Source organism: Kogia breviceps, chromosome 5, assembly GCF_026419965.1.
Source record: "Kogia breviceps isolate mKogBre1 chromosome 5, mKogBre1 haplotype 1, whole genome shotgun sequence".
NCBI classification, from domain to species: domain Eukaryota; kingdom Metazoa; phylum Chordata; class Mammalia; order Artiodactyla; family Physeteridae; genus Kogia; species Kogia breviceps.
This window is the reverse complement of record NC_081314.1, coordinates 107617177-107638109: the sequence shown is the minus strand read 5'-3', so window position 1 is coordinate 107638109 and position 20933 is coordinate 107617177. Positions and strand designations below refer to the sequence as shown.

Below are 20933 nucleotides of genomic sequence, written 5' to 3'. Positions count from 1 at the left end.
TCTTGTACAAGTAGAAACTGATAATAAATATGTTAAAACTTGTCATTTATAATCTATTTCAGGAGTGTCTAGTGTCATTACTCTGCTCTACTGGTATTACATAAAAAATATCTCTTCTTCAAGGTAAAAACTTGCTGCCAGTAGGGAGAAGATAATTATCAGCATAGTTTTGTTTCTTAGGCTGACAAAGGAATAGCTACTGGATATGGTGTTTCTGAAAATAGCAAGCTTGGTCATGTTTCTTTATCTTGAATTTACAGAACTTCTTTGATAATAAACAGTTTGATATCTAGAAATTTGATTACTTACTGTGAGCATAGTGAAGATTACCCTCAAGGGTTGCAAAATAATAGTTTTAAAACTGATGATGGCACTGGGTAACTATCCACCTAGAAATATCTGTGTTTTAGATGCTTAAAGTACCTGAAACTTAATTTTGCATCTGCATTTATTTGATAAATTGTACATGAACTTCAACTTTTCACCTTAATGTTTTCTTTGGTTGTAGAACATAATAGTGGTAGGGATTTTTTTATTTGATTTCTTGCCCAGGCTGCTGTTTGCCAGCAGAAGTAGTAAACTGATACAAACAGAGTGATATGAGAAACAGGCAGTGGGAAGGAAAATGAAAGAAATGGGAATTGCTGAAGAGGAACAAAAATAGAAAATTGGAAAGGAATGCTAGAAGCCAACAATGAAACATGGGAGAAAATATATGAAATGGTAAGAAAAAGTAAATGAAACAGAACTCCCCAAAATGGTTAAAAGAAGAAAAGATATGAAATGTTGTGGAATTAAACTTTTAGGGTTGGGGGCAGCAAAAAGGGAACAACTTAGAGATAAAAGCTTTATGAAGCTCATAACAGTTGGTTAAAATTATAGTTTTACCATTTGTTAAATTTTGTAGAAATCAAAATATTTCTATTGGTACATCAAATTAGGCTAATATATATATATATATTTTAACATCTTTATTGGAGTATAATTGCTTTACAATGGTGTTAGTTTCTGCTTTATAACAAAGTGAATCAGTTGTACATATACATATGGTCCCATATCTCTTCCCTCGTCTCCCTTTCTAACTTTTAAATCAGACTTCCTGTCTTCCCCCCCCCACCACCACCAGCTCCTTTGTTAATTTCCCTTATATTACTAGAAAGGCAGTGTCAGGGATAATATTTGTTTTTAAATATGTCTTAACTGCATTTTTGGTACCACATATCTCAATTTTAAAAGAGTGACCATGGTTTCTATAGTCAAGTTCACTTACTAAAAGTTACCAAACTTTTCCACTCAATGAGAAATGAGAGCACAATTGCTAAGCAGTAACCTTCATTAACAGATTACTTTCTGTAGGAGTTTATTGTTGGCAAGAGGAAAAATCTTTTTTTCTCATTTTTATAAATTACTTGTTGGCAAAAGCTTTATTATTATTCTTTTTCCTAAATGAAGACTCTGGCCTCTATTATTTCTATCTGTTCTAATTTTTAAGAGTTGTAGGTTGCTTGAGCTGTTCCCTCTCAGAAATTTTTGAGTGTTAGTTGCAATTCAATATATTCCTTTGTTTTACACTGAAAAGTTCTCTTGTTGACCCACCTCTTGATTAAGGTAACATTTATTCATTCACTTATTTTTAAAAAATGTGTTTTGAGAAGATACTTTCCAGTTGTGCTATATATAAAAAATACAAAATGAATATAGCATAAACCCTGTTTTCAAGGAGCTGGAAATTTACTGCTTGGGAAAAACAGAAGAGGGAGGAATTTCATGGGGAATCAGTGAAGGTTTCAGAGACTAAGTGAGCTTTGAAGTGGGTCTGGAAAGATGAATAAAAGTTCTCCTGGTCAAAAGGAAACTGAAAAATAATTTATGTAAGCATTAGAACTTACTAAGCATCTAGAGAGATAGGACAGAGAATCATCAGGGATCCAGGCCCTGTCTATCTTCTACCTTATGGTCCAGGGTGACAATTCCAACTCTTACTGTTTAATCTGCATTGCAAGTAGTAGGAAAGAGCAAAAGAGCACACCTAACATTACTTCCACTCACATCTTATGGGTCAGACTTAGACATATGACTGCCTTTAGTGAAAGGCAGTTTAGGAAATTAGTCTTAGCTGTACCCAGTTAAAAATTCCATTACTATAGAAGGAAGTGAGAACAGATATTGAACAATTAGAAGTGTCTGTCACAAGCTGGAAATCCCTTGATCAGATAACACTGGAGTATGCAAAGAAAATTAATAAGAAAATCCTTTAGCAAGAGAACCAATTTGAAAGATTTCACAGTAATCAAGAAGTAGATGACAAAGGCCTTAACTGAGTGAATGGGAGAGGAATACAGATATGTGGTCAGATTTGCAAGATATTTTCAATGGAGAATTAATAGGATTTGGTGGTTGATTGGCTCTGGAGTGGGAAGAAAAGGAAGGTGTCAAGGAAAACTGTAGAACTCTACTGCACGGATCTGAATGCTGGTTTGGACACTTACTGAGTGGCCTCGTACAAGTTGCTTAACCCTCTTGTCTTAGTTACCTCATCTGCAAAGTGAGAATAATAACTTAATTGAAAGATTAAATGAGATAACATATGTAAAACATCTAACTTTAGGAAAAAAGATAAACCAAGGATAAAATTATAGGGAAGACTGATATTTAAGGGATAGGAATAAGAGGAGAGGTAGATAAGGAGGCTAAAAGGGAACCTCAGAGAAGTAGGAGATGAACAAAGAAAGAGTAGTGTCCACGAAGACAAAGTGAGAGAAGGTTTCTCGAAGTTGAGGGTGAATGACAGAATCAAATAGTATGGTGAGATGAATGCAGAAATAAACCTCTTAACTTAGGCTAGCTTTGTACTCATTTTATCAGTAAGCTTCTGAGGAAAACAGATATTTTAATATATCATTTAGAGTTGTGGAAACAAAATTTAGTTAAAGGAATTTACCAGATTGTTTGGAATTTGGAATAACTACAGATTATTCCAAATTATTTGAAATTTTAATGGTGTAACTGCCTTTGAGTTTGAGTCTAATTTAAAATTCTTTAAAACTATGATTTTGATGTCAATCTGAGATGAAGAGTTTCAAATTATGTCTCAGCATGAGGTATTTGCTTTCATTTACCTCATCATAAGTTCAGTGCAATAGCACTTTAATAGGTAAAGGTTGCATGCTGTATAAAATGAGCAGGTAGCCAAGATTCTCAAGTCATAGCTTCAGACCTACTAATTCTTAGTTCCTTTTTATTAAAAGTGCCTAAAGGTCTATAGTTATTCTTTACCTTCAATGAGTATTTGGGACAGTTGGGATGATAAAATGTATGCATGTAGCATTCTCTTTCTTATTGCCCCAGATTCCATACTTATTTTAGCAATCGTAATAATTTGCTTCAGGGTATACAGCAGTGGTAAAGCTTGCAGTCCTTTTCCTGGTATTAGATTAAGGTGCATTAATTAGCTGTGTAACTTCAGGCAAGTCACTGAGTCTTTGTGACCCTCCATTTGATAAATTGGGTCAGACAATTTACCTTGTGTACCTCATAAGGTTTTATTAAGATTCCATCTATGAAGTGTTCTTTAAGTTAAGCACCAAATAAACATAAGGTAGCATTATTAATTAGGCTGATGACTTGTTCCTCACTCGGTTAACACAGGAATCAGCATCTCATTTGATTTTTGGACCAAATCCACATTCCCATTAATTCAGGAATATTCTATCCTAAAGAAAGATTAAGAATTTCCTTATAGAGAAATATGTGTGTGCAGTGTCCTCTGGAAGTGTTTCACCTTTTTCAGTTTTGGATTTAGTTTTTGTCATTTGAGCAGTAAGATACAAAGACCACAAGTAGTTTTCATATATTTTTCACATTATTAATTAAATAACTTTTTAATATAAGTTGCAAGTAACCTTATAAAGTAGCGCCTTTTAGAGAATTTCTGAAACATTACTTGAATATTAAATGGCTACAAGGGACCAATTGCAGGATTGATGCTCCTATGCTCGTTTAAATTTTAAAAATTACTATATTCTTACTTGGCTTAAAAACATGTTTAATGCTAGAGTTTCTAAGATGAAGGGTACAAGCTTGCTAATATTGTGTCAATGAAGGGATTTTTAATTCTATTTCACTTGATTACTTCCCCATATTTACATCTGAAAGAATGGTTGATGTTGCCTTGATGCTTTAATGGTGACACAGAAGGGACATGAAGAAAGATGAGGAATAAGTATATTAATCACAGTAGTGTTTACCTGTAATCTGAATTTTTCAAGAATACAGACATCTATGATTGTTTTACTTCTGCACCAGAAGTTGTGGTAGAGGCTGTGCCTGTAACTTCAAACATGTCACTGGAAGACATAAAAAGACGATGCTTGTCCCTTAATGGTAAGTCATAAGGAATTCATGTAAGGGGAGAAAAATCACTTTTCTTGCTTTGGTCAAAAGATGGCAGTATTGCTGTGCTGATTGTTTTCTTCTGCGGTTTGGGCTCAGTTTTTTTTAATGCAAAAACCACTTAAATTTAGTGATCTAATTAACAATGACCCTTCCAACAGAATGCCAAATTTCTAATCGAAGACCAGAATAGACCAGAAAATGGAATTTATCTTTTTAAAATATATTAAGGTTGCTTTAGTAGCTATTTGTGAAAATAGCATCCTCTAAGACTCAGATTTGCCGGAGGAAAAGAGGACAGACACCCTGCATCATGTTTTCAATTTTGGTTAGGTTTAAAATACCCTCCCTTTGGAACTTTGATGACTGTCAGGGTTCCAAGATGTTTTTGAGGGTTTTGTTTGTTTGTTTTGTTTGTTTGTTTTTAGTTTTTAAAGGTCATTGAACTTCTGTTTTCATTAAGGCAATACTTTTATTTCTTCAAGGTGTTAAAATCAGGTAATTGTTTTTCTTTTTTTTCCTTGGTCATTATACTTTATTTGTTGGTAGTTGGAAGACTGTGTGAACAAGTCTGGAAATGTAAAGGTGGTTTCCCTTTTTTGGCTGGGAAAGCAACATGTTCTCATCTTGTTTCTAAGCCAGTATTATAAATGGCTCTTGGGGCTTGATTCTCTGTTTTTCTCTAAGATCTTTAAAGGATAGAGAAATTCAATGAAAAGCACTGAAAAAAAATGACAAAATGAACTTCTGAAAGAAAAAAAAGGCTTCATTATTGATTGTATAAAGTGTTCTTTAAAAAATACAAACATACAAAACACTTTTGGGAGGGGTAATGGGGAAGAACCCTTAGTGTATTGAAAGAACACAAAACAATCTAGCTGTTTTTCTTACTTTATATTAGAATAAGAAAATACTGATGGATTCTGCTCAGAATTCTGCTTTTTTTTAAGGTGATATAGTATGTATTTGTTATATCACATCACCCACTTTCCTCAGTAGGATCTGGGGCAGCACCCTGTAATCAAACTTTAATATGTTTTCAGCAAAACGTTCGAGTAGTTTAACACGTGGCCTCAGTCTTGACCATAAATAGCCTTACATCAATTTAGGTCAAATGTTGAGGCCAGATGAATCTGACACAAACTTAAGAAAAAAGCTGTAGTTTGCAGAGCTTTTTGGATTTCACGATGGCATGTAAGAGATAGTACATCTGAAGCGCCATTCAGGTCTACTCTGTGAACTGCCAAAAATCAATTAAGGTTTTCTATTTGTAAATGGGGAAAATTTAATTTAATGTTATATTCTTTTAATGTTTTCTTTTTTAGAATATGTTTTGTTTTGAGCTGGCTTCATTAACTAGGTGGTTTAAGTGCAAAATGCATTTCAGCCTATTCCATAATACACTGAAAGACAAAGATTTGGAAAAATTTGTAAGGCTAGTATCTGCCGTAAAGCAACAGGGTATCTGGTGTACATTCTGTGGCAAGAAGGCCATCATTCTTTTCCTGTTAGGGGTGCTGTGGTAAAAGCATTTCCCACTCTTATTTTATCCTATACTGTTAATCAAGATCAGCTTAACTTCCGGCAGTGCTATTGTGAGATAGAATCTTATTTCATACTTCAAGTAGGGTTAAGCCTGATCAGCTCTTAGGTGGGAGGCTTCTGAGGGGAATTATATGTGTTTCGGGGAAGTGTTAGGGGGATTGTATTATGTGGCAACTGCTTCCTTTAGAAGTACTTCCCCCAGCTCTGCATTATATCTGGACATTGTGTGTTGAATAATATATAAAACCCAAGAAAATGTCTACTAGTTCCCATTTCAGTTTAAAGTGTTAGGTTAGCCTTCCACCTAATCTGATCAAAATAATACTTTTCTTCATCTACTGTAGTTACTCATAACATATTTTTCTGCCTTCTACTGATAAGTATGATTAGAAATCGCTGCTTACCATCTCTCTGCCATCAGTTATAATTCAGTAGTAAAGAATGCCCATCTTGGGCTTCCCTGGTGGCGCAGTGGTTGAGTCCGCCTGCCGATGCAGGGGACACGGGTTCGTGCCCCCGTCCGGGAAGATCCCACATGCCACGGAGCGGCTAGGCCCGTGAGCCATGGCCACTGGGCCTGCGTGTCTGGGGCTTTTATTCCACAACGGGAGAGACCACAACAGTGAGAGGCCCGCATACCGCAAAAAAAAAAAAAAAAAAAAAAAAAAAAAAAGAATGCCCATCTTAATTCAACTTGTAATTTCATGCAATAGAGTTAGTGGTATAGCACAAGTGAAAAATATCCCATTATTCAGGATCTTGTTAAGCTGTGAAACATTTAGTCCTTGAGAAGCCAAGGTACACAGCTCATTTGGAAAAGGTTAGCAGAGGATACCACTATGCCAAAATGGATGTTGCTTAGTTAGTTGTTTAGTTTTACCTCCTCTTATTAAAAGAAACAAACAAACTGCATGGCACAGAAATTTACACAAGCATAGAGCAACCTTTTCCCTTCTACCAGATCTCAGATCCAGCACTTTTTATTTTCCTTCTCTAATCCTGACTTATGTTTTTATATGGTCATTACCACAACTTTGCCAGTTTATTAGTATTATTCAAGTCTAACTTTTAAATGTTTTTCCCCCTCCAGAATTTAAAATTTCTTATTTGGCTTGTTAAGACCTACCAAACAGTATCTTTCTTCTGTTCTGATTGTCATAATTTCTCTCCTGAAGCAACACAACCTTTCTCACACCCTACTGTCTACTGTCCTTAAAAAAAAAGGGCAGTTTTTTGTGTGTGGTACGCGGGCCTCAGCGGCCGTGGCTCATGGGCCTAGCCGCTTCGCGGCATGTGGAATCTTCCCAGACCAGGGCACGAACCTGTGTCCCCTGCATCGGCAGGCGGATTGTCAACCACTGCGCCACCAGGGAAGCCCAAAAGGACAATTTTTAAAAAGCCTTTTAAAAATGCTTCTTTCCATGACTTGGATGAAACCTATCCAAATTAATTAATTAATATAATAATTACTTGGTTCTTATGGGCTATTTCAAAATATATGTAACTGGTTATGGAAGCAAATGATTTATCCTAGACACTATGGAATAAAATAATTCTCAGTATAGAAAAGTCTTGGCTATATGAATTCTGGGAGTGAGTTTTATTTTTTTCCCGTATTACCTGTTTTCCTTGATCTTTGAATACAAAATTATGATATTTTTGAAATCTGTAACTACTACAAGCAAAAGGGCAAAAATGGTATTTAAACAGCAATCATTAGCAACAAAACAGCAACAACCATTTGATAGGAATCTCTTAACATTTTGCCCTAGGATGTTGAGATTAACCCAATTTGTAAAAAAGCCTTTGTGTTGCCACACACAGTTTCCTTGTTAAGAAATTAGTGTGGCCAGTTAAGTTATACCAACCTAATTTTAGAAAGATAAATTATGAGTGTTGGGATGAAAACAGAGCAGAAGAATCAGCCAACGTTGGCAACATTATAGAAATTAATTTAAATTTGCATCAAGCCAGGAACATACTGTTTGTAAGTGATGAGGCTTCTAGGTACTTTTGTACAACTGTAATGAGAAAGAATCATACTTACTTGATTAGGTATTGGTTTTGCTAACTGTGGAACTAGGATCAAAATAAATCCTTTTAATGGGGATTTAAAGATACCCTCATTCAAATTGTATATATCCCTTGCACAGTAATCTAACTTTTTTTAAAGAAAATCTTATACTCATTGCTATAGTCAGTAGAAAATGATCCAAAATGAGTGTAGTTGTAACTTGCACAATTTTAGAAAAATCTACTGATGCCTCAGTATGTCACTGTAAAAAAAAATTGAAAAGCCATCACCAGGTATGTGTTAGTTTCCTATTGCTGCTATTAATAGCAGATTACCATAAATTTAGTGGCTTAAAATAACACATTTTATTGTCTTACACGTCTGGAGGTCATAGGTTCAAAATCAAGGTGTTTGCGATTTCTTTTGGAGGCTCTAGGGGAGTGCTATAGACCGAAAATTCATATGTTGAAATCCTAATCCCAAAGATGATTGTGTTAGGCCTTTGGGAGGTGATTAGGTTATGAGGGTGGAGCACTCATTATGGGATTAGTGCCCTTATAACAGAGCCCTCAGAGTGCTCCCAAGCTCCTTCTGCCACGGGAGGACACAGTGGCCATCTATGAACCAGGAGGCAGGTATCCTCAGCAGATGCTGAACCTTCTGGTGCCTTAATCTTAGACTTCCCAGCTTCCTGAACTATGAGAAATAAATGTTTATTGTTTAAACCACCTAGTCTATGGCATTTTTGTTGTAGCAACCCAAACAGACTAAGACAGGGAGAATGATTTCCTTACCTTTTCCAGCTTCTAGATGCAGCCCATTCCTTGGCTTGTGGCCTTTGGCTAGCATTCCTGTCACTCCAGCCTTAGCTTCAGTCATCACCTCTCTTTCTCTGACTCCTGCTTCCCTTTTCTATTTATAAGGATCTTTGTAATTACATTGGGCCCACTCAGATAATCCAGTGTAATCTTCCCATTTTAAGACTCTTAATTTCATCACATCTGCAGATACCCTTTTGCCATGTAATGTGACATGTTTAAAGGTTCTGGGGATTAGGATATGGACATCTTTGTGGGCCATCATTCTTCCTCCCATAGGCTGTTATTCCATTAACAGTTCACATCTCTGGTGTCTAGATCTGAGCCTTTTTAAAAAGTTTCTGTGGAGAATATTTAGGAGACAGTGACAAGTAAGAAGACAGGTTAAAAAACTTTTTTTAGAAATTAACAGCAAACACTGAAGGTTAAGTAGACTTACAGTGGTAAGCTACTGTAAATTGATAGTCACCTCCCAGTTTTTTTTTTTAATATCAGTAAGTGGATATATGAGAAGACCAGAAATACTGGATACCATAAAATTTTAGTTATCTGGACCTCAGGGAATGAGTTTTCTAGAGAGTTAATCCTGTAATAGTCAAAAGAACAAAAAAACAACTGACCTCTATGGGAAAATTCCTAATATTTATACTACTGTCATAGCTACCCTTTAATTTGTATTATTGTAGAAATACATGACATGGGTAAAAAATTAAAAATATAAATGAGTTTTTAGTTAAAAGTAATTTACCCCTGCCACTCCCCCATCGTCCCCTAGCTTTGCGCCTCAGAGCAACCACTTACAATTATTTATACTTTATTTATTCTTCAGGTCACTCCTAAACCTCTAAATAATATGTTTATCCTTTATTACTTCATTTATCAACTTTAGACATTGATTACAGGCACACCTTGTTTTATTGTGTTTCTCAGATACTATGTTTTTACACATTGAAGGTTTGTGACAACCATGCATCCAGCAAGTCTGTTGGCACCATTTTTCCAACAGCCTTCGTTCACTTTGTGTCTCTGTGTCACTTTTAGGTAATTCTAACAATATATCAAACTTTTCATTATTATTGTATTTGTTATGGTGATCTGTGATCAGTGATCTTTGATGTTACTATTGCAAAAATATTACAACTTGCTGAAGGCTCAGATGATGGTTAGCATTTCTCAGCAATAAAGTGTTTTTTAATTAAGGTATGTACATTTTTTTAGACATAATGTTATTGCACACTTAGTAGACTACAGTATAGTATACACATAACTTTTTTATGCACTGGGAAACCAAAAAATTTGTGACTCGCTTTATTGCAATTCACTTTATTTGCTTTATTGTGATCTGGAACCAAACCTGCCATATCTCCAAGGCGTGCCTGCCCTGACTTTTTGCTTGGGCTTATCTCACTTATACCTCCCTTATCTCTTCACAGCACTCTACAACCTGTGTTCTCACCCTGTTACAGTTTCTCCCTCAGTCAGCTTGGAAACTTAGTACTTCACACTTAGATCTACATTTCTTGTTCTGTTAGTGGTAGAAAGTCTCTCTAAACACACTTCGAGCTTTCTTCTTTTTTTCTATTTTGAAATCATCAGAGCAATAGCTCTTGACTTCTCTTTCTGTAATATAAAAATATTTACATCCCCGCCCCATCTCACATTTCTCCCCTCTACTTCCCAGTGTCTTATACCTGCACCTTTATGTTTATGTTGTCAAGGTTGACAGTATTCTTTCTGAGATTTTATAATCTGTTCTGAAACATTACTAAGATAAGTTTATGGAATGATTCTGAACATTGAGGACCAATAATCAATATATGTTGTTTTATTGTTCACTGCAGAATGGACTAATACATTAGAATTAAATTTCCTTTTCTGTTGGTTCAGTGTTGTGATCAGAATGACACCGAGAGGAAAATTTTCTTATAATCAGATTAGATGGAACAGACTCTCTCTCTCTTTTCTTCTCCCCTCTACACGTCCACCCCAGGTGCATGTATCAAATCTTTAAGGTTTTCTCAGTTTTCAGTTATTTCATCTCTTCTCTCCCTTCTCACTTCTCCCTGGAGTCTCCCTCTCCTTCTAATCTGGAGTAGTTACCCTCTAAGGGCTTCCATGCAGTTGTCATTCTGGGGCTTCACTCCCTTCATTGTTCTCCTATGTGGCGTTCACTGTTTTCTGTGTCACAGTTCTCGTCTTTCTTGATTTACCTCCTCATTCTGCTAGAGGTAAAATTTCTGAGTCATCAGATATCTGAAAGTTTCTGTCTCCCTCCTATATATTTATTTGACAGTGTGGCAGTAAGTAGCATCCACTTTAAATTGCCTTTTTCCCAGGATTTGGAGTACACTACTCTACAGATGCCAGTCTAATTCCTGGACCCTTAGAGGCAACCAGTTCTTCTCTCTGGAGGCATTTAGCATTTTTCCTTTGTTCTCAAAGTTCTAAAATTTAACAATAATGCATCTAAATGTGGATGTTTTTCATTCACTATAAGGTTGGAGTTTTGACAATGTTGTGTCAAACCCTCTGCACCCTCTCCTCTTAGCTCCCTGATCTCATCTTACCCTACCACCACTTTCTGCCCTGTGCTACGGCCACACTGGCCTCCTCCTTTCTCAGACATGTCTGAGGGTCTTTGCACTGGCTACTCCTTTGGTGCAGAATGCTCTTCCCTCAAATATCTACATGGCCCACTTCCTTACCTTATCTTCTCAGGTCTTTGTTCAGATGTCACTTCTTGAAGTGTCATCCTTTTCTAATTATCCTACTTAAAACTGCAATCCCTGTTACCATCCAGGCACTCCTAATCCTCTTACCTTGATTTAATTTTCTTTATAGAACCTATCACTAAATTAAAAAATAAGCAAACTGTGATACTGTGAATATATATTTCATCTTTGTTCCTGGTTCCAGGCCAGAGCTCCTAAAACCCTTGTAATTTCCTAAGTGATAAAAGAGTGATAGGAATGTCTTTTGTTATAATATCTGGCTTTGGTAAGGGTGAAAGGAGCAACTTTTATTATTCATAACAAGCCCTTTCAACCATACCTGAGTTTATGTTAATAAGGTGACTTTGGGGCAGCCCCTAAGGATGGGGGACTGGTTGCCAGGGGAACTGACTGTATAATTAGAGGGTTGAAACTTTTAGCTCCTCACCTCCCCCTCTTTAGGGATGGGAGAGGGGCTGGAGATGGAGTTCAATCACCAGTGGCCAATGATTTAATCAATTACACCTATTTAATGAAGCCTCTAAAAAACCATCACTGAAGAGATTTGCAGGGCTTTCAGGGTAGAGAGGAGGTGTTGGGAGGGTGGTGTGCCTGGAGAGGGCATACTTTGCCCTGTGCATCTCTTCCATCTGGCTGTTCCTGCATTGTATCTTGTAATAATAAATCAGTAACATAGTAAGTAAGAGAGCCATTCTAGAATATTATTTAACCCAAGGAAGGGTTTGTGGGAACCCCCGTTTTATAACCAGTGTGTCAGAAGTGCTGAAGACTTGGATTTGCAGTTGGCATTTGAAGGACAGTCTTGTGGGACCAGGTGGATAGTGTCAGAATTGAAATAAATTGTAGGACATGCAGTCAATGTTTGCAGAGAATTGGAGGATTGCTTGGTGGGGGAAAACACACGTGCAAACGTACACATAATGCATACGTATATGTGTGTGTGTATGTGTTTATATATGTATGTGCATATATGTGTAAACACTTTGTATTAGTTTGCTAGGACTACCATAACACAGTACCACAGACTGAATGGCTTAAACAACAGATATTTCTCACAGTGCTGAAAGTTAGAAGTCTGAGATCAAGGTGTCCACAGGGTTGGTTTCTTCTGAGGCCTCTCTGTTTGGGTAGCTGTCTTCACCCTGTGTCTTCACTTGATCTTTCCCTCTGTAATTGTGTCCAAATTTCCTCTTCTTATAAGGATACCAGACATATTGGATTAGGACCCACCCTAATGACCTCATTTTAACTCAATTACCTCTTTAAAGATGTTATCTCCAAATACAGTCACATTCTGAGGTGTTGGGGGTTAGGACTTCAACATATTAATTTTGAGGGGACACAATTCAGTCCATGACAGACTTACTTGTTTTTTGTTTGTATGTTTGTTGTTTGTGGTACGCGGGCCTCTCATTGTTGTGGCCTCTCCCGTTGCGGAGCACAGGCTCTGGACGCTCAGGCTCAGCGGCCATGGCTCACGGGCCCAGCCGCTCCACGGCATGTGGGATCTTCCCGGACCGGGGCACGAACCCGTGTCCCCTGCATTGGCAGGCAGATTTTCAACCACTGCGCCATCAGGGAAGCCCTGGACTTACTTATTTTTGTAGTCTTTCTCCCCCAGCTAGAATGTAAGCTTCATGAAACTGAGGGTTTTTTTTTTTTATTGTTGTTGTTCTATTTCAATGTATACCCAACGTCTAGAACAATGCCCATAATAGATGCTGAATAAATAATAGTGGATATTCTAGCCTTTTGATGAGCTATTTTAATCTGAACACTTCTTTTCATCTCTAGAGAATTCTTATTTCACTAATTCAAGTCCCCCTCCCCCAATTCTCTGTACTATCTTTCCAGTACTCCTGTTAACTGAAATTTGGACCTGCTTGATTAATCTTCCCTGTGTCATTTTCAGTCAATCTGTTGTTCTGCTTTTTTGGAAGATTTTTCAACCTTAACTTCCAAACACTTCTATAAAATATTATTTTGATAAACATGTATTTCATTTCAAAGAGCCCTCTTCTTGGTCCTGTTTCATGGCATTCTCTTATTGTTTTGTGGGTCCTGTATTTTTGCTGATCTTTCTGCATTTATAAGGTCTTGTTATGTCTCTTTTGTTCCCTGAATTTTCTGTTTCTTCGTAGGCCATTTTTTGTTTGTTTCGTTTACTTTTGATCTCACATATTGCATATTTCTCACCCTTAATTATCCTTCATTGTACGTTTTTATTTAATAATGGGACAGTAAAGTACTAGGAGGTTTATTTTAGGGGTGATAATTTTTGCCTGGTGATGTCACTTTTATGATTTGCTGAATGCAGAGGTCTTTGGTTTGGGCAGGGGGTGCCTTAGGTCTCCCTAAATAGTTTATTCAACTTTCTTAGATGAAAAAGCATCCAACTTTTAGGGAAGAGGTAAAATTGTCATTATATCAGATAACATGTTACTATATATAGAAAATCCTAAAGATTCTGCACAGAAACTCCTAGAACTTAGAAACGAAATCAGCAAGGTAGCAGGATACAAGATTAACATACATAAATCGGTTGCATTTCTTTTTTTTTTTTTCTTTTTTGCGGTACGTGGACCTCTCACCACTGTGGCCTCTCCCGTTGCAGAGCACAGGCTTAGCGGCCATGGCTCACGGGCCCAGCTGCTCCACGGCATGTGGGATCCTCCCGGACCGGGGCACAAACCCGCGTCCCCTGCATTGGCAGGTAGACTCTCAACCACTGCGCCACCAGTGAGGCCCCTGCATTTCTTTAGAGTAACAATGAAATATCAGAAAGGGAATGTAAAAAAAACAATACCTTTTAATATCACAACCCCCCCATAAAATATTTAGGAATAAACCTGACTAAGGAGGTAAAACACTTATATGCTGAGAACTATAAAACTATAAAGGAAATTGAAGATGATTCAAAGAAATGGGAAGATATCCCATGCTCTTGGATTGTAAGAATTAATATTGTTAAATTGGCCATACTGCCCATAGCAATCTACAGTTTAAATCCAATCCCTATCAAATTACCCATGACATTTTTCACAGAACTAGAACAAGTAATCCAGAAATTTATATGGAACCATAAAAGACCCAGAATTGCCAAAGCTATCCTGAGGAACAAAAACAAAGCAGGAGGCATAACCCTCCAAGACTTCAGACAATACTATAAAATGATAGTAATCAAAACAGCATGGTACTGGCACAAAAACAGACATGTGGATCACGGGAACAGAATAGAGAGCCCAGAAATAAACCCGTACACCTATGGTCAATTAATCTTCAACAAAGGAGGCAAGAATATACAACTGGAAGAAAGTCTCTTCAGCAAGTGGTGTTGGGAAAGTTGGACAGCTGCATGTAAATCAATGAAGTTAGAACACTCCCTCACACCTAAACAAAAATTAACTCAAAATGGTTTAAAGACTTAAATGTAAGAATGATACCATAAACCTCCTAGAAGAGAACATAGGCAAAATGTTCTTTGACATAAATCGTACCAATGTTTTCTTAGGTCAGTCTCCAAAGGCAATAGAAATAAAAGCAAAAATAAACAAGTGGGATCTAGTCAAACTTATAAGCTTTTGCACAGCAAAGGAAACCATAAACAAAACTAAAAGACAGCCTACAGAATGGGAGAAAATATTTGCAAACAATGCAACTGACAAGGGCTTAATGTCCAAAGTATACAAACAGTTCATAGAACTCAACAACAAAAACACAAACAACCCAATCAAAAAATGGGCAGAAGACCTAAATAGACTTTTCTCCAAAGAAGACATACAGATGGCCAACAGGAACATGATAAGTTGCTCAACATCACTAATTATTAGAGAAATGCAAATCAAAACTGCAACGAGGTAGCACCTCACATCAGTCAGAATGGCCATCATTAAAAAGTCTACAAATAAGAATTGTTGGAGAGGGTGTGGAGAAAAGGGAACCCTCCTACACTGTTGGTGGGAATGTAAGTTGGTACAACCATTATGGAAAACAGTATGGAGGTTCTTCAAAAAGCTATTAAGTAGAGTTGCCATACTATCCAGCAATCCCACTCCTGGGCATGTATCCAGAGAAAACTATAATTCAAAAAGATACATGCACCCCTATGTTTATAGCAGCACTATTCACAGTAGCCAAGACATGGAAACAACCTAAATGTCCATCGACAGATGAATGGATAAAGAAGATGTGGTACATATATATAATGGAATACTACTCAGCCATAAAAAGGGATGAAATAATCCATTTTCAGCAACATGGATGGACCTGGAGATTATCGTACTAAGTGAAGTAAGTCGGAAAGAGAAAGACAAATACCATATGATATCACTTATATGTGGAACCTGAACTATAACACAAATGAACTTATCTATGAAACAGAAACAGACCCACAGACATAGAGAACGGACTTGGGGTTGCCAGGGGAAAGGTGAGGTGAGGGAAGGATGGATTGGGAGTTTGGGAGTAGCAGATGCAAACTATTATACATAGAATGGATAAACAAGGTCCTACTGTATAGCACAGGAACAATATTTAATATCCTGTGATAAACCATAATGGTAAAGAATATGGAAAAGACTGTATAACTGAATTGCTTTTCTCTACAGCAGAAATTAACACAGCATTGTAAATCAGCTATACTTCAGTTTAAAAAAACCTTCCAACTCTTTACCTGGCTGCCTGACTTGCCATATATGGGAGTATGAAATCTGTGGTTTCTTATCTATGCTTTGAATGTTTTCAAATTCAAAAATGTTTTCACTTTTTACTCCTGTCACATTTCATCTGGCTTTTCCAGGTCCCAAACCCTCTGTAGTTCTGCAGGTCAAATTATGCCCTCTGTGGCTGTAGTGCTGTCTCTACTCTCTTCATTCACTGTTACTCGTCTATCTGCATATCATCTCTCAGAAATGTGTTGAAATTCACTGTTAGTTAATGGTTCTCTCTATCCTTTTTACTTTATTGTTTTTAGTACTTTTTAATTACACATTATATTTAAGGATGTCTACAGAAAGAGGAGAAAAAAATCATCATCAGTTTGCTTGTCTTGAGTTAGAATTTTTCAATCCTTTAATAATCGAACATAGAAGACAGAATTTAAACTTGCTTTGATGATGTGGATCTTCATTATAAACCTTAGTTATTGGGAGGTGCTCTAGTTGTTTAAATATAGGTTGAGACGGGGCTGACTGTACTTTTAAATCCAGTAGAGGTTCTGGAACATGATTTCTTAAAAAAAAAAATTCTTGATTAATAATTGCTCTGGGGTTATCACCACAGCAGCAGACTAAAACTTTTCTAGTTTTCTCTCTCAGTAGATGACCTTGCTTCCCCCTCCACACTTATTATCAAGGCTGTCTATCGTGAACTTTCATTTACCTTAGAACTTCTCTGTTCTCTGTTCATGCTCCCTTGTTGTTTCAGATGAAGAGCTGGAATCGCATCTTTTCTGAAGCTAACTCCTCCATTTGCAGCCTGAAGTCCTGGGACTGTTCTCCTGGATCTGCATCTACAAACATGTTCAAGTCTTCCCCTTGGGGGGAAAAAAAATCTTCCCATCTTTTCCCTAAAGCTATACTTTTATCTGGAGAAGCCTTCTAAATTTTTTCTAAGTTCTGCTCTCTTTACCTATAGTCATTCTCTGTCTTTAGTCCACTTTTTTCCCTTGTTCTTTTCCTGGGAAATCCTGTTTACTCGCATGACTTCATCTATCACTGAACCCTAACCCCTTTCCTGAAGTTCAGATGCTCCTTCCCACCTACCCATTAGTACCACTCAATATATTCAAAGACAGACCCATTATTCGATGCTCTGCCTCCATCCTCCTGTCCTTAGAAGAACAAAACAATGAACCAGTCAAACATACTCTCTGTCTTTGCCATGTTGATTGGTCTCATTATCATTTTCCCAGTCATCCAGGGATACAATAGAAAGAAATAGTTGTAAGGCTAGAAAACACCCAAAGTTTTTACAGTCAGAATCAGAATAGGGTTAATTTCAAGTATGTAAGCTTTCTTGCCCTCAGCCCCCATAGTTCCTTTTTAATGTACATAACCAATCTTTTGCATTTTCCTGATTACATGCAGGTCTGCAATTAAGGCCTTACGTCCTGGAGGGCTACTTGTGTACTCTACATGCACACTTTCCAAGGCAGAAAATCAAGATGTGATCAGTGAAGTTTTAAACTCCTACAGTAACATCATGCCTGTGGACCTTAAGGAAATGGCAAGGACTTGCTCCCAAGACTTCACATTTGCTCCCACTGGCCAGGAATGTGGGCTGTTGGTGATTCCAGATAAGGGCAAAGCCTGGGGCCCAATGTATGTAGCCAAATTGAAAAAATCATGGACTACTTGAAGTTGGTGATGTGCATTTTGTGAACCATTACATCGATAACATATCAATGTATTATATTTATTTAACATGTAGGCTCTCTACGTGTTAACATTTAAATAAAATGGAGTCACTTTCCCTGGGTCTGTTGGAATCCTATTTAATTAATACTTAGCATTTCAGAACTTTTCAGGTGTATTTTTTTCCTAGAAATACATCTACAGTAATGATTTAAGATGGTGCAGATGGTGTTTGTTCCCTATATAATAAATCTGTCTTTTACTTGGCATTTTGTAGTTAAATTAATCAGAATACATGGTTTTGTGCATGAAATGTTTGGAAATACCTTCTATCTGTAATGTTGGTGCTTTGAACCTCTAAAAATGCACATCTTCAGGGGCTTCCCTGGTGGCGCAGTGGTTGAGAGTACACCTGCCGATGCAGGGGACACGGGTTCGTGCCCCGGTTTGGGAAGATCCCATGTGCCGCGGAGCGGCTGGGCCCGTGAGCCATGGCCGCTGAGCCTGTGCGTCCGGAGCCTGTGCTCCGCAACGGGAGAGGCCACAGGAGTGAGAGACCCGCGTAACCCCCCCCCCCAAAAAAATGCACATCTTCTGGCCCTTTTATCGTTTTTTTCCGTATCAAATGTATATATTCTTTGAGGTTTTTTTCCCCCCTTTTCTATAAGAACTGATGGGTAGTCTGAGACTTAACTTCTTAAGCAGCACTATTTCTAGTTCTAGGAAAATAGATTTCTTATTTGCCAAGTTGTTTTTCGTTAAGAACTATCTTCTGTTTACTGCAAAGGTCAGTAACTCTATTGACACCAGCTTTATTTCTCCACTTTTTTTTTTTGTATTCACAAATACAAATTGAAAGGGTAAATTACGTTGAAAGGCTGTTAGAACAGCAGATTCACATGCACATGTTTGACTTTCTACATTCAGCTTGTAGAATAATGGAGTCTATCCAGCAGGCTATAAAGCAAGTACTTGAAACAAAACCAGAATGATTAATAACCGCAATAACTGAACTATATTTGGAGAGTTTTGCTACATAATTGCAGTCGTAATGAACACTACAGAATCTGATTATCTAACAGTTGCAATCTGGAGGGGCTTTTTATTTCACTGCGTTATGAAATGTTATCTGAGACTGTGATGTCACATATTTATGCACAAAAAGGAGATGCCTAATGAGAGTGGATTATACTTTTACCAAAACCCAATACCATTTACTTAGTGGCTCTCCTTGTTTATACATATCCTTGGGAATATTGTGTACATTTCTGTATATGTACTTAGGGTTTTAGCCTCAGGTTTTGATCATGTGTTTTCTCTAGAAATGGCTTTACTCAGAGGCCAAACATATTTTTCCACCTGTTAAGAAAAATTATGTAGCATATTTCAAAAGATTCTATTTAGAAATTAGTTTTTTTAAAAAAACAAAATTCTGACTATAGAAATACAAAATTCTGCTGAAGCTGAATCCTTTTGAATTATTACATTCTATACATTTAAACTAGCGACTCTTGGCTCATTTACTATTTGGGGGTTTTTTTTTGCAAGCATATAAAACTGGGCTCCTTTAACTGGGAAGTCCTGGAAGAATGTTATTTCTGTACCTTCATTGCATTAACCATTTTGTTTCCTTTATATCTAACCAATATATTTGAAGAAAAGCTGGATCTCTTGGACTCAATCAAATATACCGAGTTAATACAGAAGATTAATAATAATGGAAAGGACTTTTATTATGTGTGTGTGGTGTTTTAGTGTGTGCTTATTGGTTTGTTTTTTCAGTTTGAAATCCTGTTTTCAGATACTATAGGTTTAAAAAGTGCATTTATTCTGTGTAGGTTAATCACAAAGTAAATTTTCACAGTGCACTTTGTTGAATGTCATTATTTTCCCAGCATAATGCCATGAAGCCTAATCTGAATACTCAATGTGCTGTTGGATTAGACCTTTCTATGATTACTGAAAAATGCAAATATAGATATACATATAGCTCATTTTATTATTATAAATAACTAATGAAACATCTGACATTTATTGAGCGTTAAATATTTGATTAAGTTCTTTATATATATGTGTTATCTTTTCTGAACTTTAAAACAACTCCAGGACTGAGTATCATGACCACATTTTGTGACTGAAAAAACCCAAGTTTAGTGCTGCTCCTAGCTTGCCAAGCTACTCTGGTAAGTAGAGAATGGAACCAAGATTAAAACTGGTTCCAAAGGCCAGGTCCTTCTCACTACTCAATGCTCTCACAAGATATAGGTTATAGGAACCCTCAAGATTATCAACTGGCTTTACCCTTATTCTCCATTGCTTAGCTTTCCCCTTGTATGCAATTCTCTATTCTCAGGGCATGAAAGGGTTAATTAATACTTGGGGAAAAAATCCAATTTTGAAATATTTCAGGCTGTGTTTTAAAGAAGTAACTCTTGTGATTGCAATACCCAGAAATCTCCCATAGAGGTATTCTGTGCCTTCCTTTTATTTGCAGATGCTGAACTGAAGAATAGGAATTTGGAGCAGACTTGCAATGTCAATTGAAAAGCAAGGAGTAATTGATACTACTTTCTGTGGCATTGAGTTACTTTCCAAATAACTTTATAAAATTTAGGTTGCTTACCAACACATTAACTTCTCTCTGCCATCAGCACACTGAACAGTCCCTAGTTTCAGAAATAGACTATGAATAAAGGTAATGCATTTAAATGGTTTGTACTGCATTTTTAAAGCATCACACATTATCTGTGGCTTAGAGTCAAGGCAGCCTACAGTTCTTTATCCTATTGCATATCCATATGGCTTTATACTGAAGATGGCATGTTACCCCCTTAACAGTATTATGAAAAATATTCTTTTATGCAAGGATAAAAGGATATTAGGCATAAAATAATAGACACCAGAACACTTGCTACATGACTAAAGTAATCACAAATCTAATACGCCCTTATCCAAGAAGACTTTATGTCTGGAGATAAGTATCAGATGATCTGCATAGGCTAATGCAACTCATCTGGAGTACAAAGAGAAAACTGGAACCAATCGCAACAATTTTATTAGATGCCAAGAAGTCCTTTGA

At 36.9% G+C, this 20933-nt stretch overlaps 1 protein-coding gene across 1 annotated transcript in view; it reads left to right on the top strand.

Moving 5' to 3' along the window:
- Positions 1-19918, top strand: part of NSUN3 (NOP2/Sun RNA methyltransferase 3) — a 55509-nt gene extending 35591 nt beyond the window's left edge. Inside the window, exon 6 of the mRNA XM_059063839.2 lies at positions 17588-19918. Coding sequence (XP_058919822.1) covers positions 17588-17858 — 271 coding nt within the window. The 3' untranslated portion in view covers positions 17859-19918. The remainder of the gene's footprint in view (positions 1-17587) is intronic.
- The last annotated feature ends 1015 nt before the right edge of the window (positions 19919-20933 follow it).